The sequence below is a fragment of the Telmatherina bonti genome (genome assembly GCF_933228915.1).
Source record: "Telmatherina bonti genome assembly, chromosome: 13".
NCBI classification, from domain to species: Eukaryota; Metazoa; Chordata; class Actinopteri; order Atheriniformes; family Telmatherinidae; genus Telmatherina; species Telmatherina bonti.
Window position 1 is genome coordinate 10,452,632 of NC_136611.1, and position 26,308 is coordinate 10,478,939.

The 26,308-nt window shown below is 37.7% G+C and overlaps 1 protein-coding gene across 1 annotated transcript; it reads right to left on the reverse strand.

Moving 5' to 3' along the window:
* Nucleotides 1–4,375: 4,375 nt before the first annotated feature.
* ptgs1 (prostaglandin-endoperoxide synthase 1) lies at nucleotides 4,376–12,403 on the reverse strand (the record flags this gene model as incomplete). Its single annotated transcript, XM_079251829.1, has 8 exons — nucleotides 12,274–12,403; nucleotides 10,789–10,932; nucleotides 10,537–10,718; nucleotides 10,327–10,410; nucleotides 8,941–9,187; nucleotides 6,792–7,078; nucleotides 5,248–5,395; nucleotides 4,376–4,725 (listed from the first exon to the last, which is right to left on the reverse strand). Exons 1-8 carry the CDS (start codon nucleotides 12,386–12,388, stop codon nucleotides 4,376–4,378), a joined length of 1,557 nt encoding a protein of 518 aa, XP_079107955.1. The 5' UTR covers nucleotides 12,389–12,403.
* Nucleotides 12,404–26,308: the final 13,905 nt, after the last annotated feature.

Consider the following 26,308-nt stretch of genomic DNA (forward strand, 5'->3'; position numbering starts at 1 on the left):
AAGAAAAACGTCAACAAAAACACATGCAGACTGAAACTACAACAAATGTTGCTACGTCACCCTTCAGAGAAAACTTCAAAGAAAAAGGATGTCTCTGTGATGTAGTTCTCCATATCAGCTGTAAAAAAACACAGAGTGTAACAGGGAGCAAGCAACACAGCCTTTAAACTAAGCAAAATATACAAATATATGACCTAAACTCAAGACAGAAATCTAGTTTTTGCTGCAGATTTTTTTTTCTCACTTCGTCACGGTGACAAACATCTGTATGACTGCTGTGTAAACAAGTGCAGCAGCAACACTTGCAAGTATGCAACACAGTATAATATAAAACCTGCAGGGGTCAGTATGAGCTCACATCTTCTGTCAAAAATAATGTGCATGTTTTTGGTCACATAATGAATGATTTCAAATTAAAGCTAAACACTTGGATCATCACATAATGTAAGGATTAAATGCTCAGAATGAGAAATGTTGTGTAAGTGCAAGCTTAACCCCTTATGGGGTAAGTGACTATTTTTGATCATTTTGTTTTCTTTCATATTCAGCATTAAACTATTTTGTGTTTTTTGTGAATGTAACAACAGAACGGAAGTCTTGGTACATACCAGAAAGACAATTTTAGGTTAAAATTTCTAATTTCAAGGTATTTCATTGAGTGCCCTATAAAGGGATACCCAGTTTACCATAAAGAAGTATGCAGTACTAATACAAGAGATCTTTTAAAATATATTTATATTTATTATTCTATGTTATATTTAACATTATTACATGATCAGCTGTTATATAAATATTCTCCAATCATCTTGGTTTCATATGTTGGTGGCTTCATATGCGTTATTAGCAGAATATATCAGCAACAAATAACCTGTAATAATGCATTACTACAATATTTGAGGACTTAGAGGTGGTTACGGATCATTGGAAAGAAAAACTTTGAGATTGTAAGTGTCTACACTATCTGCATGTTTTCAGTATTGCATTATGGTTCCTTTCTGCTTGAGCCTCAATGAATTCACAGGAAACAGCAGCTTATGATAACCTGCAGCTGCACCAACACTGTTTTTTTTTTCTGTTTAAAGAGAAGTTCAGACTTTACTGCTTAGATTTGTTAAGCATCAGTAATCGCCCCCAGGGTTCTGTGTCAGAACTATGACACAGCATTTTGACTCTGAATGCACACACTGATACACCTAAAAACGTAACCACTAAATTTACTCAGGGAGCATTTTTGACATCAGTGGACAAAACCACAGCAGTGTCAAGTATTTTCTCACAAGAAGAAGCTCCACCCTCTTTATCCTGAGGAAGTTAGTGTGAAAAAAGCAGCTGCTTGCTCAGGCAATGTTACAACAGTAACAGGTTCTCAAAAGGCCACTGTTCTGCTGGTTTTGAATATTTGGGAAACATCGAAATAGGATTAAATAGCAAATGGACTTCAACATATTAAAGATTCACAACCACGGAATAAATATGTATTCAATTTCTTCAGCTTCTTTCCAGATGTCTGTTAGTTCTGGGTTATCAGGACATATGACTCTTTAAGGGATGTTAAAGGAGCTGCCGTCTTTTCAGAAAACGTGACAAATTATAAAAACCCCACCTGAGTAAGAATTTGATAAAGAAGGAACATGGGTTGCTGTTGTAATGGTGTATGGTTCTACTGAAAGTACAAAGTACAAAGACTTTAAAATCAATAAAGTACATGCACCTGTGGGAACGCAGGCCGCCAGTATGAACAACTTTTATAAAAGGAAGTTGTGAAATGTTATTTTGGAATACAGCACAACATAGTCGATGAAATAATCATATCAATTAGGGTTTTTCACATACACTGACTGCTTATGATTTTTTTTTATTGTTGTGGTTGTTATTGTATTCAGTTAATGCAGCATTACTCCATTCTTTCCATACTTCTTTCTTTGGGTGAGTGCTGTTGCAGTCTGTAGTGCAATAGGTGCTGTAAAACATGCTTAGTCAAATTAGAATGTGGGTTGAAAATATGAATTTTGTTAAAAACTTTGCTAGACTTGGAAAGTTCTGTAAAAATCCTAAATATTACAGAGGTTTATGTGAAAAGCTGTACTTGATTGAAAACCTGCTTACTACAGAATTTAATATGCAAAACGCAGGTTAAAGCAATATGAATCCATTAGCTGCCCTCAAAGAGAGGTGTTCTATCTAGCTTTGGCCCAAATATGTTAAAAGGTTTACCATGAGAGTTGGGAAAACTGGAAAGAAAATCATTTCATAGCTTTTTTCTTTGTTATTAAGATCCAAACTAGGGTTGCAGCCTTTCCATTTATACTTTGAGGGGATTTATTGTGGTGATCAGGAGCCTCTTGTATCACTCAGATGTGGAAATCCAGCACTGGGCTGAATGAAGCAACGATTCAGAATAATAGCTTTTTACTCTTGCAGGTGTGTTATCTGATACTGGGTGATGGTACCAGCTCTAACGGATATATTGTCACTACTACAGCCTGGAGGGTCCATAAGCAAGGCATTCTGAACTCCAATCTGCACCAGCAACGGTACTGATAACACCTTGCAATGAAAGAGGTGGCCTGAAAGCTGGTGATTGAAAGTTGCCCCATAGCTCTGTCATTTTGTGGCAACACACTTCACCCACCTGGCTTCCAGTGTCAGTGGCATTGGTGTATGAATGTTTACTGGTGATCGAAGCAACCATTGACAAGTTTCTGTCAGTCTGCCCCGGTAAGTGTTATGAAGGTACTTTGCAAAGTGCTATTTGAATCTAATATATAAATGATTAAAACAATCTGTTCAATCTGTTTTAAAATGTAAAATAACATTTAAAAATGTTTCAAAGGAAAAGAGTTTTTTCATTGTACAGTACTTTGGTCAACCGTGGTATGGTATGGTGTGGTATGGTATGGTGTGGTATGGTATGGTATGGTGTGGTGTGGTGTGGTATGGTATGGTGTGGTGTGGTATGGTATGGTGTGGTATGGTATGGTATGGTGTGGTATGGTATGGTGTGGTGTGGTATGGTATGGTGTGGTATGGTATGGTGTGGTGTGGTATGGTGTGGTGTGGTGTGGTGTGGTGTGGTATGGTATGGTGTGGTATGGTGTGGTGTGGTGTGGTATGGTATGGTGTGGTGTGGTATGGTATGGTGTGGTATGGTATGGTGTGGTATGGTATGGTGTGGTGTGGTCTGGTGTGGTATGGTGTGGTGTGGTATGGTGTGGTGTGGTGTGGTGTGGTATGGTATGGTGTGGTATGGTATGGTGTGGTATGGTATGGTATGGTGTGGTGTGGTGTGGTATGGTATGGTGTGGTGTGGTATGGTATGGTGTGGTATGGTATGGTATGGTGTGGTATGGTATGGTGTGGTGTGGTATGGTATGGTGTGGTATGGTATGGTGTGGTGTGGTATGGTGTGGTGTGGTGTGGTGTGGTGTGGTGTGGTATGGTATGGTGTGGTATGGTGTGGTGTGGTGTGGTATGGTATGGTGTGGTATGGTATGGTGTGGTATGGTATGGTATGGTGTGGTGTGGTGTGGTATGGTATGGTGTGGTGTGGTATGGTATGGTGTGGTATGGTATGGTATGGTGTGGTATGGTATGGTGTGGTGTGGTATGGTATGGTGTGGTATGGTATGGTGTGGTGTGGTATGGTGTGGTGTGGTGTGGTGTGGTGTGGTGTGGTATGGTATGGTGTGGTATGGTGTGGTGTGGTGTGGTATGGTATGGTGTGGTGTGGTATGGTATGGTGTGGTATGGTATGGTGTGGTATGGTATGGTGTGGTGTGGTCTGGTGTGGTATGGTGTGGTGTGGTATGGTGTGGTGTGGTGTGGTGTGGTGTGGTCTGGTGTGGTATGGTGTGGTGTGGTATGGTGTGGTGTGGTGTGGTGTGGTGTGGTGTGGTGTGGTGTGGTATGGTGTGGTGTGGTGTGGTGTGGTGTGGTGTGGTGTGGTGTGGTATGGTGTGGTGTGGTGTGGGAGTTTTATCCATTTATTTATTGTGTTTTTCAAATGAAAAAAACATTTCATACATTTTGCTTCTTTTAATGAGTAGTTTCACATTTAACAATGTTTTTGCTTTGTCCATATAAAATGGTTCATTTGATTTTTTTTTTTCTGTTATAAAAGCAAATATTAAAACGTAAGAAGAAGCCATGGTAAGAATAAGCTTTATGGTTCAGAGGAACGTCCTTCATCAGTCAACAGTTGAATGAAACAATTTATCAGCCATGTTCTGGAGGCAGACTGGATTAAATGTTTAGTCTGCCACTACCTTCAGGCAGGGTACATCAACTTAATTAATAAACGAGGTACAAAAATCACCTTTACTCCCATTGAAGCAGAAAATCCTCTGTGACTGATAAAGGCCAAGGTAAGTATTCATCAAAGTTCACTGGACTGTTTCCTCGGTTTTGCCTCTTCCTCATTTCGTGGGATGTGGAAGTCCACGTAAGGACACCATTTGGTGTTGAGACACACCAGTTTCTTCAAAGTAGCTGTTTTGACAATACTGAAGCCTGTGTCACCTCCGAAAGTGCTGGGCTTCCAGTACACAGGGGAGCAAATTGGGTTCCCCAACAGGCCTTTGAGGGAGAATGGAGCACCCATCTCCACCATGCTCTCCCCAAATATGCCGCTAGCACGAGCTTTTTCCAGCATGACACCGGGGTAAAACTCCAGAGCATCGATGTGTCCGTAGAGTTCCTGTAAACCTTCAGCCATTTCTTTGTCATCTGTTAAGAAAAGATAAAAATAAGGAAAGTAATTTAGAGGTTTTTATTATAAGAACGTTACATTATTGATCACAGTTAGCTTCTTAATTTGACTGATGCAGCATTAAAACAGGCTCAAAAAAATGTCATCACCCCTTAACTCTGCAAGGCCTGCTTCAAGCTTATCTTTGTCTACCTGCTTCCTGGACTTTACAACACTCAAACATAAAGGCATTAAGCGGCTGCTATGGAAATGTACAATCAAAGAAGATCAGTACTGATACCGCTGATGCTGCAATCCTAAAAGAGAAAACATACAGCCAAATACTCTGCATCCCCATATACAAGTTCAAAAGACAATGTCAAGGTCAACTTTATTTATGCAGCACATTTCCAAGCAGTAACACTGCTCCCAAAGTGCTGAACAATATAAAAGAACACACACAGAAAACAGTACAGTAATACACTATTGTAACCACAAATTTAAAAATCAGTAAACAATTCGGTCTTAAGTTAAGAAAAGATCAGAAGTGATCAGCTCACCGGTGAATTCGTGAAAAGACGTGTACGGCTTTAGGTTAAACTTCTTCCTGTATTCATTGAAAGGCTGCAAACGTGCAGCTCTGGACTCTCGGATGACTATCTCCGCCACTTTAAGCACCATTTCATGAGAGTTGCGCCCTCCACCGATCTAAGGAACAAAAAATATTGCTTTGATGAAATGATAACAAAAATATCCTACTTTGTTGTCTGATGAGGTGTCAACATCCAGGAATCTACTGGATTCTCTGCTTAGACAAAAGTACACTCAATGCAACTAAGAGCTGTGTCTTAGACCTCTAAGGAATTTATTGGGAGAAGAAATTAACTTGTAGTTTGGACATTCAGTAGTCCTATGTGATATGTCACATAGTGCACCTTCACTGTGGTCAGCACAGAGAATGGTAAAGTCAGCTTTCTGTACTATTTATTACTTTTATAAGATGTTTGACTTCTCTGGAATGTGGCTGATAAAATATTTGGTGAGTGTTAAAGTTGTTAGTAATGTAAACTAGAGGAAGGTGCCAAAGATTATAACAGCAAAGGAAACTTCCTCTGATTTCCTGTAATATATCTATTTATCTGTTTAAAAAAAAAAAAAAAAGAAAAAAGAAAAGGTGACTTTCATTAGTTAATCACTGTCCTGCCAAGAGTTTGGCGGTCATAAAAACATGCACTTTTAAACACTTAAAACAACATCTGATTGTTAATAAAATAATGTCAGAATGTGTTTGAAACGTATTTAAAAGTTGCTTATTGCTAAAGTCACCGTCACATAGCATGTTGTAATAATGAGGGAAGAAACCAGTGGTAGAAGCAGGTGGTAGAAAAAAGCAAAAAATGTGTTAAAATTGTGTTACAACACAATGTGCAATAAATAGATTCATATAAATGTAGCATAACTTTCTGGAAACCATTAGCATTCCATGCTAATGATGACTAAAATGGCAGCATGTGATACTGGCCAACATTATTATGTTAAAGGGAGCTAGGACGGGGTTGATGAAGGAATTACCTCCCTGACCACAGAGCTGACTAAGATATCCATCTCATCCAATATTGTGCAACAACTTCTCACTTTCTTTCTGTCACGTTTGCATCTTGAATGTGGTCACAGTTCTGTATCACTTTGCGTGAATGCTTCCTTTCAACAAAACAGCAAATAGGATGTAAGTTTCTTTAGAGAAAAGTGTGTGCTAAGTGACTGTAGTATAAAAAGCTGCTACACTTTTTGGTACATTTCTATTCACCGGCTCTTTTGTGTAAGCTGGGTTTGAACTTTAAACAAATTGAACAAAACACTTAAAATACCAAAGAAATTGATCTTGGTTTAGGTGGTTAACTGATATACGCAAAATGAAGCACATCTGATGTATCTGAAATGTATGAGGCAATCAACTTGTGTATTTATGAAAGGTTGCAGGAAGTAAAATGATCAAATCAGACTGAAACACCCCCAACTTTAAGATGTAGACATTAAGTTTTTAGAAATTACACATATCTTTGAAATTATTTGTCATTATTTCCTCTTCTGTCGCTTCCATTACCTGTCCTGCAGGCTGACGGGAGAAAGCATCCACTAGTTTCTCCACACCGTAGTGCATGAGGATGGAAGTGTTGTACAGGAACTGGGAGTAGGGGATTTCGTCGCCATCGATGAGAAAGCTGTCTGGCATCAGTGGGTGCCAGTGGTAGAGCTGGCAGAACTCCAAGGCGATACGGTTACTGTACTGGAAATGCACATCAAAGAGCAGAGAGGGGTTGAATTTCAGCTTCAGCAGGTAGCCACTTAGCTGCTGCACGTATTCTTCTATTATGATTTTGATTGTTTCACCTGCATGGGAGAAAAAAAGAATGAAAAACCCTAAAAGCTGCTAAAATAAAACACAAGGATAATGCAGGAAAAAGTAAAATACTTTAGGCAGTACATGCATGGTATGCCGTTACCAGATCCAATACTTGGCTTTAGTATTTTTAAAGGTGGAGTATGTAAGATTTTCAATATTTTCAAAATAAAATAACTAAAAAAATAACTACAATTGTAATTAGACAGTTTTTTAAACATGTAGGTTCCATGACAAAGACCCTTCTTAAAAGTTTGCCTACCAGTAAAAAAAAGTGCTTTTTGTCATTTGTCATTAATTAAACTTTTAATTTAATAACACACCAAATATGGACAGACTGGAACCTACATGTTTAAAAAAAACTATCTAATTATGATTGTAGTTATTTTTTTAGTTAATTTATTTTGAAAATATTGAAAATCTTACATACTCTACCTTTAACTGTCCAATAGTTAATCTACAATTCCTCCTCTGGTCTCAGGCTTAAATGAGTTTTTCCAAGCCGTCCTTGAATGCATCTTGCTCATCTGCACCCCGCCTGCTTCTCCCAACCTGCAGTGCTCTATATTTAAGCAGCAGTCTCTCCTATCTCCACTGCTGCACGGGCAGTTTGTCCTCGGTGTTTATCCTGCCTTTCTTTTCCTCGGTGTTTATCCTGCCTTTCTTTTGCATCTCTTGTTATTGAACTGTTTTTATTCCTCACTTCCTGAGCCTTATTGCGACTAACCTGTTAGATGCTCACCTGTATTCAGTTCTACAGAAGAGCCAGAAGTCTGCTTTTGCATTCCCATCACCCACTCAAGCTTTAATTAACTCATATGTAACTCACTTCTGAGTTCGAACTTCTCTGTGACTGCTAAATCATACTTCCTCACACTAAATGTTTTATTTTTATTTTTTATGAACAGTTGAGGTGCAGTGCATTAAACCTTCTGTCACAACACATATTTGTTCAGTTTTTTTATTTTTATTTTTAGCAATGTTTTTGCAAAGCATCATAGACCGCGGTCTGAAAGCGAAACACGCAATAGTCCTGGAAGTTTATATTTTTACAGATACTAGAATAGTTTAAGGTCTCTTTAACAAAAGTAATTGAGCCATGATTAAGAGTATGTAATGAGTACAAATAATGAGTTTGCTTTTAAATAAAGGCACAGTAAAGATCTTTGTCTATATGCACCATAGTATTTATGTGTTTTCTGTCAGTATTGCTAGAAAAAGGGGGACCAGGCGAAATATTTATGTAATATCAACCAACAAGCAAATGCTCACGGGGGGCAGGATGTATATTTAAGAAGAGCTTTTTACACTGTACTGTCCTGCTTTCTATTCTGTCGATTAGTAGTGCAGTTACAGTAAACTAAAATAAACAGTTTCAGGTCACATTTGCTGTGTTTTCCAATGTATTGCTTTCACTTCTAATAGAAAAGCATGAGCCACATGCTTGTATCAAATAACACTCTTATATTGCTGTATTGAAGAATTTTTATAAATAAATTCATGTGTTGATCAATGAATCTAAAAATTGTAGTATTGAAGGTCTTGGCCTTCTGAAACTTTTAAAGCACTGGATCAAGTATTTTAAATTAAATACTCTTGCACTAAGCCGACCACAGAAATGACTCAACACTTTTTTTCTTCTTATGATTTACATTAAATATGATGGAGAGTTTTATAAAGGCATAGCATGCTTTACACAGCGAAGAAATCCATGCCGTGTTATGAATATATTTATAAACATAAAGGCCATACATCCAAGCTAAAGTTGTGTTTTCTTTGTTTTTTTTAAAGTATACCAGGCATTCAAGAGCATTGTTATGAAATGAGTACAAATAATTTGACTTTTACTCACCAATAATGATAAGTCTGGTGGTTTGGAAAAGCTGTTCATCATCCCAGGTAGGATGTTCTGCCTTCAGGATGTCACAGATTCTGTTATGCTCCCTCAGCCAGATGGTGGCATACATGGTGAGGCCCGGCAGGAGGCCAAACACCTTTTGACCTATGGCCAGACGCTGCTCTGCAGGGAAACCTTCTGGGTAAACCATGTCTACAGGGACCTCAGATACTGTAGGAGGGTACATCTCACCTTTTATCAACTGTGGATGAATCATGTTAATGTTAGTTATTTATAATTTAACTAATGAAATTTCTATTTTAACCGTGATTTCATTTATCTTTCTAAATTTGTGCAAGGCCCTGCTTTGTCTTGTGAAAGGTCAGAAATACCCCAAATGTGGTGTTTGAGTAAAAGAGAACAACTTTTTCATGCAAAGGGATTTGCTGATAAAGAAAAACACGCGTTCCTAGAGCCAAACTATATCATGAAGATTTGAAAAAAGCAAGATAATGCAATATTAGGTCTCAATGATACAGAAAGTTACGGAGTGATTTGATTGCTTTAACCACTATTACTGATATCTTAAGGATGTATCATATCATTCTCAGAAGTGACGTCGCCACAGGAAATAATACGCAGTTCTTGGGGCGATAAGTATGATAAATAAGCTGAATCAATTTTAGAAACTACATTCATATTAAACATGATTACAGAGAGTAGCATTTTAAAAAAGAGGGTTGGGGCTGGAGGACCCGCGATCAAATGCCCAGACTGGCAACAATGATCGACCACTGTGGGCTACTGAGAACTGTAACATGGCAAGCCTGCTGTTCCTACTGTCATGTTAAACACAAAGGAACAATTTCCTAATTGGAATTTATGAAATAGATAAAAGTTCTTTTTAAAATCAGATAAACTTTAGCTTACTATAAGATCACTTTGTAAGTGAAGCATGGAAGAAGCTACTATGAAAGATACGAATCATGAGTAATAGGGGGTGGTGACGAACTGATCATAAGTTAGCTATGCTTTAAATCAGAGGTGGGTTACTCCAGTCCTCGAGGGCAGCAGTCCTGCAACTGTTTCGACTTTCACCTGACTTAAATCAATGGGTAAGTAGCAGACATGTGCAGAGTTTGATGCCAAACTTTGTACCAGTCCGCTAATTAGGTCGGACGTGTGTCAGGTGTGTTTCAGCTCCTCAAACCTCCAGGGCTGAAGCCATCGAGGACTGGACTTATCCACCTCTGCCTTAAATCATGCTCCACTTAGCTCAATACACTTATTTTCGATTTTCTTTAAGCAAAAACAATAATGCAACATTTTAGACTTCTGAACAGTGCTGCATAAATGTTTTTTTTTTTTTTTTATATCAATATGTCTGTGTTTCTTTATTACCTGATATTTTAGTTTTCCATCTTTATGAAGTCTAAGCTGATGTTGCCTCTCAAGGTCTTCTCCATAGATGTTACTAGCATCTACCTGGGAGTGCAACCCCAAAACAAGTCATTTGTGTTTAAGAAGTGTCATTGTTTATTACAAAGTAATTAAAGTTGTGAGTTTATCATTGTTCACTACATAATAATTAAAGTTGGTAGTGTGTCTTACCCCATGCCCCAAAGCATTGGTGAAGCCTCCTTGAACTTTGTGATTTGACATGAAGAACTGGTGGGTGAAGTGTTGTGCCATGAAGGCAAACATCAGATTGGTTCCTTGAGGATCTGGCCTGAATTTCTGTCTCTTAAAAAATCTCTCAGTCAGCTCTTTAATATCAGGAAGAACAGCTTTACCTGTGGAGGAGGAAGTACTGAAGCATTTTCCTGAATGAAAGTAGTCTGTTTCAGTTGTTGCAGGTCTCACCTTTAGTTCCCATTGGCAAAGGGCAGTCTTTAGGTACAGGAGGGAGGAGCCGTGTGTAGTAGGAAAGGTTGTAGTACGACTCCCAGCTGAGGTATCCGTATTTGGTATTGTAAGTTGGAGGGCTTGGAATCAAGTCGCTTCTGACTGTGTTAAAAGGGAACATAAGGAGTTTAATACATATTTGCTTGTTGAGATCTTTTCTTTGCTTATTTCAGAGGTTGACATGGCTAATGCTTGGCCTGTTGTTACTTAAAATTAAACTTGGAAGCTAATGAGTCACATACAAAACTTGTCAGTATTATACCATAAGAAAATTCCACTTTAAAAGTTGTGAATGCTACTTGAGGAGAAAATTAAAATGTATTCCATAAGCATCATGTTACTTAACCATGTTAAAACCAACAATAGTAAGTAGGCAGTGGATACAGAAATTACATATAAAGATGGTCCAGTTTTGTGCTACAAAAAGTAATAAATAGCCTCTGCATAAATTTCTCTTTGCTTACAATGTACATAATTTCACCATCTCTTATAGCTGCTTCTTTGCTTATCAATAAGTTGAAGGTATTTGCAAGACCACAGAAATGCTGAATCCTGGGGTCCTGGACCAGGACTATAATGGTAAAGTCAAGCCAATAAATAAATGTTAGATACTAATCTATAAATGCTATCTGATTATTAGGTGAGATTAGAATGCCGGTGATAAGCTTAGCATATATATATATATATATATATATATATATATATATATATATATATATATATATGTATATATATATATATATGCATTCTAGGCATTTTAGACATATATACACACATATATATATATATATATATATATATATATATATATATATATATATATACATATATATATATATATATATATATATATATATGTGTGTATATATGTCTAAAATGCCGTAAATCCATCATAAAGACTGTAGCTTAGTCCACAACTTCATTATTTTTTAAGCAACTGTCCCGTTTGCCCTGGTCTGTGAAATGTTTGCTAGTTGTATTTCTTTGGATTTTGTTTACAATAAAGACATAATAGAGCAACGGCAGCTTTCACCTTCAACTTTGTCATTAGTATGAATTCTCCTGAGTTAGGTAGGAAACAACTAGTTTAACTGAAGTGTGAAACTGAATTTATTTTGCACATCTACATTTCTCAATTCCTCCTACAGGGTGAAGCAATCTGTTGCTGTTAAAAAAAAAAAAGTGAAGAAAGTCTTACTAACTCTAATAACATCAAACCTGATCCCAAAATATCTGTTTTGCATTTGTAGGCATGTAAAAAAAAAAAAAAAAAAAATCAATTTAAGATATTTCTAATCAAGCTAATATTACCAAACAAGAAAAAAAAAAAATCCATAACAGATTGTAAGCCTTCAAGAAAAATAACAAAGATGACTGAAAGCAAATGGTGGGAAGGTTCTGCTGCTTCTGCTCTAGTTTTATCATTTTAATCTCTCTACAAACCTGTCAACACTAATTTCATGAGGGTGTTTTGTAGGAAAGAGTTGTTGACAAAGTTCCACAACCACTGGAAATGAGTGAGGATGTAGTGAACCACCGATGGACTGGGCTTCAGCATGAGACGAATTCTGCTCCAGAACTCCGCTACACAGGAAGATCAAGGAAAGGCATTTAGTTTTATTATAAAGAAATATAATTCCTGCTTTGAGGCTGATTTAAGGTGCTTTGCAAATTATTTAAACCACTTGCTTGCTGTGAAGCTACTGAAACACTTATTTTGCATAAGAGATTACAAACTCCAGTCCTCGAGGGCCGGTATCCTGCAGCTTTTCATTGTCTCCATACTCCAACACACCTGACTGACATAATGAAAACGTTGACAAGAAGCTGCTGGATCCATTTGATTTGAATAAGTGTGTTTGTGGAGGGAAACAATAAAAACTTGCTGGATACCGGCCTTTGAGGAAGAGAGTTTGACTCCCCAGTTTTAGTTGATTCCCTGCTCCAACATAACCGATTAACATAAAATAGATCCAACAGCTTGCTGTCTTGTTCTGCATAATGACTCACTATTTTCAGTGAGATGTAAGGCAACATCTAAAACAAAGGGGCCCAAGTCCAGTCCCAGAGAGATACTATTCTGTAACTATTAGATGCATGCCTTCTCCAACACACTTGAATCAAATGAATGGCTTGATATCAGGGCTCTGCAGAGTTAATTACATGTGAATGAGGGAATTCAGCTGTTGGATCCAGACGTGTTGGAGGACAGTACGGCAGCTCTTGACTTTGGCACCCTTAATCTGGGTTTTATATCCCTGGATTACATAGATTCTATATAAACACTGTTGCACATACTGTGGGAGGGTTATTAGTGTGTATATAGTTATAGTTTATGAACTTACGAATGGTGCAGTTGACTCCATAAAAACCTGTCCGGGTACAGTCACATTTATAGCTGTCTGTGCTGTATTGCACACACACTCCAGAGTTCTGACATGGGTAGAAGCAACAGGGATTCACTGCAAATCAGATAAGAGTTATGCATTATTTATATTCATGTGACAGCTATGCCTAGCCGGTTGTCCAGGATTTCAAAGCGAAGCTAAATAATTACTAAAAGATCAATTACGTCACAAAGAAAACAAGGAAATTCAAATTTCCACAAAGGAAAAAATGTTTAAAAAATATGAAAAATTTCAGTAATAAAAAAAACCTCAGAAAACCTCAAACATGCATGAAAAAGTACTGTAAAAAAATGTGAAATTAGAGTGAAAATTACTACTGACAACACCGAAAAAGACAACATGATTTCTACTGCAAATGTTAATGTGGATTTCTATGGAAGCTTTCGATTCGATTTTTTACTAAATAACGTCAAAATGTATAACAAAATAGCTGATGTGACACTGATCACACAGGCTCTTGACAGACACTTGCCTTTTCTTACTTTAGTTTGCCTGTTAGACAAGCCTGTTAATGTCTGCACCAGACCGCCCAGCTTCCTCCTCATATCTTTAACACTTAACTTATTTGGCTTCCTGGCTCTTCACACTTACAGACGTTTAATGAGATAATGTCACACTGCATAATGTTCTTTCTCATCAGCTCATCATGTTCACCCAGTCAGAGAAGCACATAGGTGAACATTTCTTCAAGGACAAAATATATACTGTAAATTCACATTGTTTCAATTAAAATACATGTTGTTTTAATGTAGGTCAACAATGCCAAAGTACACACGCACATGAGTGTTTACGAGCTTTATTTCTGGTTTAAGCCCATTTTAGAGATATACAATCATATCAACATTAAATGAAGACATATTACATTTCCAAATCATAATTGAAAAAGTACTTCACTGACTACTGAAATTAACTCTCGTAAATGTTGACTGTCAAGCATCTTCTGAAGTCTAATACTTGTTAGTTTAAAGTGATCTAATAGCTTCAGAAGACACAGGGTTAAGGAAAGCGCCATGTTATTTAGCTATAGCCTGCTGCACATGGTACTTACAGCAGGCTGGGAATAGTTGAGTTTCTCTAAAGAAAACACTGACGTGCCTCCAAAAGAACAAATGACTGCAGTGGGCTTAGAAACTATGGAAAGGAGACCTCTGCAAGAACGTGTCAAAATCAAGATTTACTTCGAAGTGTCATGTTGGTAGCGCTGCAGAGAGCTGGTGACTGTGTGTTCCTTGCCTCTTGCCTGCTAACAGCTGGAATTAGCTCTAACATGCTGTTACCCTGAACTGAAGCAGGTATAGACACAGCTGGAAGTGTGTTTACTGTCAGGACAGCAATGTAGTTTGTAGTTTCATGCCTCATATTTATGTATGTATTGTGCCTTTAGAAACTGAATCCAAGTCTAACCATCAACTATACCCAGATGTAGGGGACTGGAACCTATACCAGTTGTTATTAGGCACAAAACAAGAAGTCATCAGTCACTCACAAGGCTGTTCATGCTCACACTCAGCCCCCAAGTAGAATTTATTTACCATCAAACATGCAAAGCAGAGCAGAAGTTTGAATTAGAGACCTTCCTTTTGTGTAGCGGCAACACTAACCAACACACAATCATGCAGCTTTCAGCTGAGCTCAACAACCCAAGACACCTCAAGACTGTGCTGAACACACACACACACACACACACACACACACACACACACACACACACACACACACACACACACACTTGTAGATATGCATGTGTATGTGTGTTTATAAACCTTTCTCATTTTTAATTTTTGTTCAAAACAAACATTTATTCATACTGAAGAAATACATCACTAGATAAAACATGATGCAGCAAAGTTGCCTTTTTGGTGCTATGACCTACAATAAAGAAGTGTGTGGGTTGATTACCATAGAATATATAAATAATCACTACTTTATTAAATAAAATATCCATATCAACAGTGTAAGAGGTAATACATATAGATTTGTGATTAAGATGCAAAATAATCTTACCAACACTTGAGTCACCAGAACATGATGAGCCCTCCAGCAGCAACACAAGCACTGAGATGAAGAAGATGCTACACTCTGTTGAAAATAAATTGAACCAAATTGAATAATTACCTTTATAATTGATAATTATATTCAGAGAAACGAGCTTTTAACTGTGTGACTTTAAACTCACCTTTCATGCTTTTACTGGTGTTTAACAGTGTTACTGTGGATCTAAAACCTGCTCTCTCCATGCTGCTGTTGGGGTCTAAGTGGCTTTATAAGATCTGTTATCAGCTATGGGCGGGAACACAGCTTCCTCTGCTTCCTCTATTTAGGAGTTTTTACAGACAGTATATTACAATTGGCTTGATAATCTTTAAATTGAATATTTAACTGGAAAAGTTACGCAAATTTGTCCAAAGTTAGTGTTTACAAGAAGACTATTTTGTTGGATTTTGATAAAGATTAACAAAGAATAGTCTGCCTTTAACTGAAAGTCTCGTCTTGTTTATTAAAACCATATACTGAAGAGAAATAACAGGAGTTTCTAGATAAAGGAAAATATTAGGGTGTTATATCGCCACCTGCTGGTAAATGTATATAACAGCTCTGATACTTCAAAATTATGTTAATACGTCTGAAAAAATAGCCAACATTTCTTTATACAAATCTTTGAGTAAAAAAAAAAAAAAAAAAAAAAAAAAAAAAATCACTTTTAACTATGATTTATGATTTTACAAGTCAAAAGTTTGGACACACTTTCCAATTGTGTCCAAACTTTTGACTTGTACTGTAAGTTAATATTGAATTACTAATTTTGAAATTATCTGCTTAAACATGATGATTATTTGAATCTTCTGACTGAAAGTTTGTGTATTTATGATTTAATTTATCAGAATATTCATCTTAAGTTAAAATGACCTTGCAATTGAAAATACTTGATTTGTAGTTGAATATATTGTTGGTGTATAAATTAAGAAACTATATTTTAATAGAGCCACAATAACAAATAAGTCAAGGTTTGGCTTCTAAACAAGCCAATTTGATGGATTACTCTGTTTATTAGTGAATCTGAAATCATGTCACAAAAGCTGTATCTTTGTAGCTAAAGACATTTCCAGTGTCAATTTTTTTTTATTTTTACTTCTTCCCATCAATACCAAAGTTGTGAGAAATATTTCTCTGTTGAGGTATCACTCCTGCAAGATTTACTGCATGCTCTTGCAATTTGAAAACCTCTCTGTCTGAGGTATTCTTGTCCATATATTCTCAATAAAAACATAATTTATTCCTCTCAGCTTCTATCTCAGAACTTGGTTACTGACTATGTTGATGCCATAAAAGGGCATAAAAGAGTGTCTTAATAATTTATTTATGCCATTATTACAGCAGGAAATTGTTAATATTTCCTGACGTTTTAGGACCAACATATTATCCTGGTGGGCAAATGTTTTACTGGGTGGAGATGCAGCAGCTGAGACAGACACAGCTGCAGCCTGCAGCTAATTGGCAATCAACCCATTTGTCTTTATCTGAAGTAGTGCTGAGGCCCTGAACTAGTAAGGAAGCAACCTGAAGCAGCCAGGCGGGGCCAATCACTATGACGGTGTGATAAAATAAAGTTTGTACACACCAGGCAACCGTGTGTGTGTGTGTGTGTGTCTGCTTCTTGTCGCTAAGCTTTACCCTAATTTATACCTTAAAATGTTTAACATGGATTTAGATCTAGATAGTCTGTGGAGTGCAGGAATAGATTCCTGTAATCGGATTGTTTTAATATTCTTATTTGTAGATCCAAGTTACTCGTTCTGGCCCTAGAAGTTCTGGAGTCCTGCAGGTATTCAGCAAATACATACTTCAAAATACTCTAATTAAATAAAATGCATCTAAAAGCCGTTCAAGTTCTACACCATGACTCATTAACTTGAGTCAGGTGTGTTGGAGTAGGAAACATGGAAATTCTGCTGAATAGGAGCTCTCGTAGGACTGGAATTAGTTACCGTGTTCTATATTATGCTGTCTGAAAGTGGTTATGCAGAATATGTTTTTAGATTGATTGTTTGGAGAATTTTAATGCTTTTCATTCCACATAAATAAAATAAATTGAACCTTTTAGATGTCCAAAACCAGAAATGTTTGTTTCGAGCTAAAAATCCAAATATTAAACATTAAAGGTTGTGTATGGCATAATTTAATAAAGAAATAAAGAAGCACTTTAATGCAACACTAAATTTAACACTTATCTGCTCATTTACAGTATTTTTTAAAATTCTAAACATGTCTCAAATGCAAACAGAAGCTAGTATTTCGCTCTAAAACTCTCCTGGACTCCAAGACTTCAGACTGTAGAAGCAGATTTATAGAGATGAACCTAAATATTTGTCTCTGAACTGTGGTTTTACCTCTTGTTTTGTAAGTTTTATAAGTAAAAACAGAATCCATATTATTCTTCCTCAGGCATTTAGTAAATCAGACAACTAGCATCTGCGGCTTCAAACAGCTAACAACATTTGAGTTAAATTCTATTTCCTTTTCATGATTGATGTAAAAAAAGAATGAAATGCATCAGGAACTAATTATCAAATCATCATTTCCCGCCTTGCGAGTGCCTACAGGACTCCCATTGGTGCAGCGTTCGTAGACTTGCTGCCATGGTGTTGTTGGCGCAGGCAGCAAGCTGAGGCTCGCTGGTTCCTATAGCATTCCTGGTAATTGAGATCAGATGCTTCTCTGAGTGGAACCTGGACTGGGAGTAACCTGGAAGCATTTATTTTATGGAGAAGATGTTTAGTTAAGCCATGCTCCCACTTTAAATGAGCCTCGGTCCAGCTCTGGTGATGGATACGATTGGTGAAAGCACTGAAGGCTGGTTCCTGACTTCTTCCTTCCCTTGGTTCAGGTTACAGATTAGCAGACTTCCTGTTGGGTTGTGGAGCAAGGCAATCCTTCAGACGGAGCGGCGATAGGTGCACAGGCAGAGACATCATGCGTTATCTCAGATGGGATTTCTGACGGAGCCACACAGTGGTGGGTCCTTAAAGCATCATTTGTTAAACCTGTTAGAAGCAGCAGGTGATTGAGAAGAAAGGCAGACCTCTTTGGATTCAGCTGGTGGTCCACATCTACACCAAGGTCTTAATAAAATAGTGTAACAGTACTAAAAGCTGCCTGTGTAATGTTTTTTCTGTTAACAGAGGGATTAAGTTACTATCTGCAGTGAGAAATTTATGTCCCACTGTGACGAACCTGCAGGAAATGATCACTTTTTTTCTCTGCAGATGTCCTCAGCTCTGCTAGACTTTTTAGACCCCAGCTTTGAATGAATGCAATAAGCACCAGATATGAACATTTTTAGAAATGACATGTATGACAAACCAGCTAATTCCTGGGTTTAGTTGGGTTGCACAGTCCAGCTTTCATATGGTTGGAGTAGGGTTTAAAAGAACTGATTATTTTTTATTGGGTTATCATTATTTCTGAAAATACAGTGGAGATACTGAAGCTTAAAGTAAAAAGCTTTGAACTGTAAAAGGTTTGAGTGGTAAATGAAACTGCTGTGTCTATCTGTTGTCATTAGCATATATTATTATATCATATATATTATTAGCATATGTGATGTCAGGCTGACAGAATGAGCAACTCTGGTTAGAGCAAAGTGGAAGAAATGTGTGTTTACACAAATAACAACACATGAACAGACTTCAACATCTCAGATACCCACTGCTCGCTGGGTTTGGAGCATCTTACTGTTAACTTTTGCCTGTTCAATCAGTCCAGGGAATGATTACTACAGCCTATATACTACCCTATATACTGCGACAGCTGTTCATATTAGTCAAGTAAAGTTAATGTACTTTCCAAGTTTTCTTTGTTTAAGGAAATTTACTTGATCTGGTTTACATCCATATCAAGCATGTTTAGCCTATTTAGGAGAGTAAAATCCCATTTCTCTGTGTCTGGATCCAGTATACTGACCAGTCAGGTTAGTGAAACCAACCACTGGAGACATCAGGGTATATGTCCACATCTGTCATCTGTCTTTCATTCAGACAAACTGATCCATGTTCATAAACAACAATGTGAATGTCTACACCTCCACTGTGCTGTTTCAAACAAAAAGCTGTGTGGATGCTGTCATTTCCACAAAGCAAATCTGGATATTCCCAAAATTAAAGGCACAGATGGTCAAAGAAGACCAAATCCTCAAAACCTGACAGACATTCAGGTCTGGAAATGCATAAAAAAGCAGTATTGCCAGGTCTGAACTCTAAGTAATATCAGTTCTCAGAAGAATCCTTACACACTGTACAAGGAACCTGACTGTGTTATTGACACATAATTTTAATGCATCGATGTAGCAGTGAAATACTGGCGACGGGATGAATAGGCTACTCCTCCAGCTACTTTGGATCCTTACCAGTATGCACGTAGCATTTTGCTTTACTTGGAAAAACTATATACATTTACGATATTATTATTAGTTTTGCCTTCAATACTCAGCAGACTGTTCGACAAGATGTCCAGCCTTGGCCTAGCTTAACATTTACCAATGGACACTGGACTTTTTAGCCAATTGATCACGGTGCATGCAGGTGGGATCCAACGGATCTTCCACCCCACAATGGTATGAGCTGAGGCCTTTACTGTACTCTTTGGATACTCATGATTATTCCTCAAAACCACAACACCACTGTTACAGTCAGATTTGCTGATCACACAGAATGGTTGGATTCATCATCTAAGAAGCTGAAACAGCTTGCAGTGAGGACGTCCAGACGCTCACACACTGATGCAGCATGTGGTCAATGACCTGGCTTTAAATGCCAAAAAGACAAAAGAAAATGGTCATGTGTTTTTGGAAGACATAGTTTCAACATCTGTCTTTTGAAATAAATGAGGAAATGTTGGCAAGGGCATCGACATTTAAGCTTCTGGGAATGCACATCTATGATGACCTGACCTGCAGACATCACAGAGGCTGATTAACTAAGGAAGCTTCAGTACCCTGCTTTATATTTGTTAGGGCTGTGACGATATGCTTTTGTCCTATTTCGATTCCAATTTTTTGGGTGCCGATTTGATTTAAATTGGGACTCTCATAGTATGTCAATATTGCTGATTTTTGTAGAATAAAAACAATTTTCGGTTGGGAAAAAAAACAACACAGTAGTCAGACCATCATTCTGCTGTTAAAATGCCCAAGAAGACAAGTAAAAAGATCAATGAAACAATAAAAATGACAAAAAAATCTACAATGGATTTTTGTTTTTTTAAATATAGATTTTTTTAAACAAAAATAAAATCGATTTTTAAAATTGTGAAGCAAAAAATATTTTTTGATTTGATTTTTTCAATTTAATTTCCCACCCTTAATATTTATACCGTAATTTGTAACAATACATAAAAGTACTTATTCACAGTCAGAAACAAACTATGCTTTGAATGATTGTGGTCAAGTGTTTAATCATGTCAGGGATCAATAACCTCTGACCTCTGCCACAATGCCCTGATCTCAGTGAAGACTTTTCCTGTCTGTGGGATTTCAGCAGAAAGCAGATGCATACATATCGGCAAAGAAAACAGTGACTGAGGAAGAACCCGATGATACAGACTAAAGAGAGATATCCAAGGCAAAATATTAAAGATACATTTAACTGTTACAATAGACTTTCCTCAGACGCCCACATGAAGTCGCTTGTCTGTTCCTGTTTTAATCACTTGAGGAACGTTGCCAAGCTGAGACCAATTGCTTCTCCATCTGAGTTGGAAATGATTGTTCATTCCTTCATCTCCACCCGGCTCGACTACTGTAATTCTATCTTTACCTGCCTAAACAAAATATCGATGGGCCGTCTTCAGGTTTTACAAAATAATAAGGCTACTTATTAGATCATCTAAATTCACTCCTGTCACTCCGCTCCTTATCCAGTTGCGCTGGCTCCCTATTACTTATAGAGTGCAATTCAAAATCCTGGTTTTAACGTATAGAGCCTTACATTATATTATATTATACATTATATAATTATACATTATATTAGAGACCTTTTAACGCCATCCAATCCCGCAGGTCTCTGAGGTCTGCTGACCAGTGTCTGCTGGTTTTACATACGCGGTTCACAACAAAAGGTGACAGAGCCTTTGCAGTAGTGGCCCCTGCTTGATGAAAGTCCCTTCCTATCAGCCTGAGATCGGCTGAGTCGGTGATCTCTTTTAAAAAGCAGCTCAAGGCATCTTTTTAATCTTGCTTTTTCTTAGTTTTATTTGTTTTTATGTTTTTTCGTGATTTTTTTGTTGTTTGAATATTTTGCGTTTTGTTGTGAAGTGCTTTGTGATTTTTATCTTGAAAGGTGCGACATAAATAAACCTTTACTTACTTACTTACTTACTAACTTACTTACAATAACAGCTTCAACATGCAAATGTCATTCTTGGAAACGCTTCCAGAAAATTCACCTTCTTCACTAACAAACTAATAACAAAGGAACAGTCCATATCTGTCCGCAAACAGTCCAGCTCTTTCACAGCTCATGCAAAAGGAATATTCATAAACACTAGAAAGATCTTTGAAGCCTTACACACAAGTGCAATGAGTGTGTTGTAACTATTTTGAATTAAAAAATCATTATTTTTTTCCAATTGTAAGTTTGATTTGACCCAGACAAGACACCAGCATTTCTGGATGATGTTTACATAAGGCATCTCCCCTTTCTGATAAAACTTCAACCTACATTTATGACAGTGGAGACAACTAGCATCTGTGAAGCCGCAGATACTAGTTGTCTGATTTACTAAATGCCCAAGGAAGAATAATATGGATTCTGTTTTTACTTATAAAACTTACAAAACAACAGGTAAAACCACAGTTCAGAGACAAATATTTAGGTTCATCTCTATAAATCTGCTTCTACAGTCTGAAGTCTTGGAGTCCAGGAGAGTTTTAGAGCAAAACGATAGCTTCTGTTTGCATTTGAGACATGTTTAGAATTTTAAAAATACTGTAAATGAGCAGATAAGTGTTAAATTTAGTGTTGCATTAAAGTGCTTCTTTATTTCGTTATTAATGATTTATTATTGGTCCTCAGTCCATGCAGTGCCTGACAGAGCCACGTCTACTTTTTACTGTTTGGAGTTTGGCATAAAATAATTTGAATGCCTCTTCATACAAAGAAATACAAAGCAACACATGTTTTGGGGGTTTGTAGTTTTTTTCTGTTTCTTCTTCCCTTTTCTCCTTTGTTTCACTCTGTCTTCTTTTCCAGCGAGCCTGGCAGCTGGCAGTGGTCTGATTACAGATGCTTTCCACCTGTTGTTCATCCTCTTCCTTCTCATAAGCGCCGACCTGCAGCCTTCTCACTGCAAGTTTGTCTGCAAACCATCCAGTTTTTATTCAGGTCACTTTTTTATTCTGTGGTTTCTTTTTATTATTAGCTGCATAATTCTAGTTCCTGACTTTTAGTATTGTATTTTTATTTGCGTTTGTATGTGTATTTGTATTTGTATTTGCATTTGTGTTTGCATTTGTATTTGTATTTGTATTTGCATTTGTGTTTATTTTAATCTCCATTATCTGTTGCAGTACAGCTAATCTTCTGGAGTCAAGCCAGCACACATCTAATAATACAATCAATGCACCAGTTTTCCACACCACCTTAACAGTGATAACACATTAATAGCACAAAGGCAACTCATTTGGAAATCTCATCAACAGTTTTGCCTGATCCCAGTTAGTACTGGTTTCAGCAGTCTCTTTATAGTAAAGGAGCTGAACTGCTCACCCTCCCCCTGGAAGATAACCACTCTGCCCTATCACTTCTGCCATCACCATCTCATCTAGTTAACACCAGTTTCCAGTTCCTCTCCAGTATTAAACCATTTTATCTGTTTTATGAATTTAATTGGACTTTTCACCAGTTTCCAGGTAAAGTACTCACCTGCCTGTCATTTACAGACCCCTGTGCCTCATGACCAATGATGTTGACTGGTCATTTCCAGTGATTAAGTGTTAGAGTTAAGTTTATAAACTAGTTTAAACTCATTCTGTCATCTTTTGTTTAAGGACGCAGTCTGGCAAAGTACAACAGCATGAAACAGTGTTCCTTACCTCAAATCCTCAAATACGACTGGTCTGCATGTTTTACACTTTACTGCACTTTTACACACGTGCCTAAAATTAGCCTCAATAACAGGCTTGCAAAGAGCTTAAGGAGGAGGTATATTTCATCTTAAACAGGGATCTGCAATCCAGGCTCTTGAGGGCAGGTTTCAGAGGTTTTCCTGCTGCAAAACAGACTCAGGTTGCAGATATCAAGCTCTTCACAATTCAAGTGTGTTTCAGCAGAGAAATCTTTAAAACCTGTGAGACATACCAGTAGTTCTCCTCAGACCTGTGTTTAGGATCCCCGATCTAAAACATCCAATCCAATCCAATCCAGTTTATTTATAAAGCACCGTTAAAAACAACAAAGTTGACCAAAGTGCTGTACAGAAGAAACAATAAAACATACATATTTACATCATAATGGGGCATCAGCACATTGTTAATAGTAAAACAACCCTTTAAATTAGTCAAACGCCAAAGATATAAAATGAGTCTTCAGACAAGACTTAAAAACAAGAAGCGATTCAGCCTGTCTAATGTACAGGGGCAGCTTATTCCACAACTTGGGACCAATAACAGAAAAAGCTCGGTCACCTCTCAGTTTACGCTTCGTCTTAGGAACCACAAGCAGAAGTTGGTCTGTGGACCTCAGAGAGCGTGTAGGGGAATACCTCACCAGCAGGTCTGACAGGTAGCGAGGGGCCAGACCGTTCAGGCATTTAAAAACAAATAAAAGAATCTTAAAATCAATTCTGTAACGGACAGGGAGCCAGTGAAGGGGAGACAAAATTGGTGAAACATGGTCAGACTTTCGAGATCCAGTTAAAAGGCTGCAGCGTTCTGCACCAGCTGCAGCCGTGCGAGAGAGGACTGACTGATCCCACAGTACAGGGCGTTACAATAGTCAAGCCGTGTAGTTACACAAGCATGGATCAAAATTTCAAAATCATGTCTTGAGAGTGAGGACCTTATTTTTGCAAGCTGTCTCAGGTGGAAAAAATATGCAGGGTTGAAGTACACAAGGATCAGAATTGAGAAACTCCGGTATAAAAATCTCACATTTACCAACTCCAACCATAATTTGCCCCATGGACAAACATGTATACAGCATCTGGAGTCAGACTATGCTGTTCAAATACGGAGTTAATGCCACATCTTTTCTGGTAAGATGCTGCAGAAAGAAGTGAATATTCGACTTGTCGTCACTTACACATGACTGCTGCGTGTAGGAATTTTCTGTAATAGTTCAAGTACAACTAGTATGCATGTTTTGTTTTGTGCTGCTACAGTGGATAAACGACAAATACAGCTTTGTAGTAAAATTACCTCCAGTGTTCAGGGTTTATTTAGTCATGCTGCACAGAATTTTACACAACTTCCTGCAAATAATTTGAGATCTGTTGGAGGGAGATTGGAAGTTATTCAGCTGTCAAAGAGCTGGCAGCACTCACTGTAAAAAAAAACAGAACCCTTTCATTGTAGTGTCGCTGCTCTGTGCACAAACCAAATCTTAACTTTTCATCATTTTGAGCATGCACAGGTCAAGAAACTCCATCTGTGTGAAAGGGCCACTTGCCAATCTCTTATTTGAAGCGTCTCACTCTTTGCAGTCTGTGCTCTCACCGCAAACTCTTGCTCAACATGGTGAGTGTGCACTCTTATCAAAACAAGCACTAAGGTTATAGATCCTTTCCAGTGCTCTTACCTAAAACACCCTTCTGTTTCCTGTCCAGCTTTATATGCTTCCCCTGGTTGATCAGAAATCAAGTGTGCCCGGTACCAGTCACCTCTACTTGACACAGCTCATGGTAGTCCAACACCCAGAGCTGTGGGGATCAACAGGGCTGCAGGATATTGCTGCTGGCATCAAAGTAAACACACGATGCGTCCTGCACAAGTAATCTCCACACTGAGGGTATTTGATGTGACAGTTTAAACACTTGCACTCGGAGCTGGCCTGTTAGGGGTGGTGGCACTGGAGGAGGCTGGGTGGGCCGTGGTGGAGAGTGCGTGTGCTGACCCTCAGGGTTTTACATGATTAGGAACCTTCTTCATCTCTAATTGTTTCAGGTCACTGCAGGTTATTGCAAGTGGTCGGAAGGAAGTAATTTTCCTTCTGGAACTGGTTACCTGATTGGGTAAGTAGCTGATCTCTGACTCTGACCTGAGTCCGCGAACAGACCTGGAGCTGAGGAGCCGAGTTGGATCTTGATCAGGGGCAAGTTCATGTGTAAATTACATGATTTCTGCTGATGAAACTCAAGCTTCTAACCATAATTGTTATATTTATTCACAGATAGCTGAAAAATGTTGCCACCTACATGAACTCAACTGAACTACGTTTTACTTTCTCTGTCTTCTCTCCTAAAGGTTTATATTGTGCCATGAATTTTGCCAGAAAGCTAAAGAATCACCAACTCTTTCTACATGAAGGAAAGACTGGATCTACGTACCAGATACATATAGTTTATGTGCATGTATTCATCTTTTCCAGCAGAAAAGACATAAACGAGGTCAAATAACTTTGTTTCTCTTATTTCAGAGGAAGTCATCAACACTTTAAAATGGTGGGTAAGTTTTCATAATTCCTTTAGGGATTCCGACAAAACTTTTTTTTGGTCACTGTTGCGCCACCTGTTGGGATGTAGGCGAAATCTCCGTCAAAACAGATCATATCAAATCATGTGCCAGGCTGTTTTGTAAACAGCAGCATTGACTACATGTGATTAAAACCATAAACCTTTTGAATGCACTACCAGTCAAAAGTTTGGATACACTTTCCCATTAAATCCACTGGGAAAGTGTGTCTAAACTTTTGACTGATAATGCATGTAAACAGACAAAATTAGTTGCAGAGTGAAGTCTATGTTCTATTATTCATACTGCTTCTTTCCAAAGTTATGCAAGCATTTTGTCTGCAGTAGCAAGTTTACAGGCTGTATATTAATCCCTTAAAGCCCATATTTATATTGACATCAATCCAGTT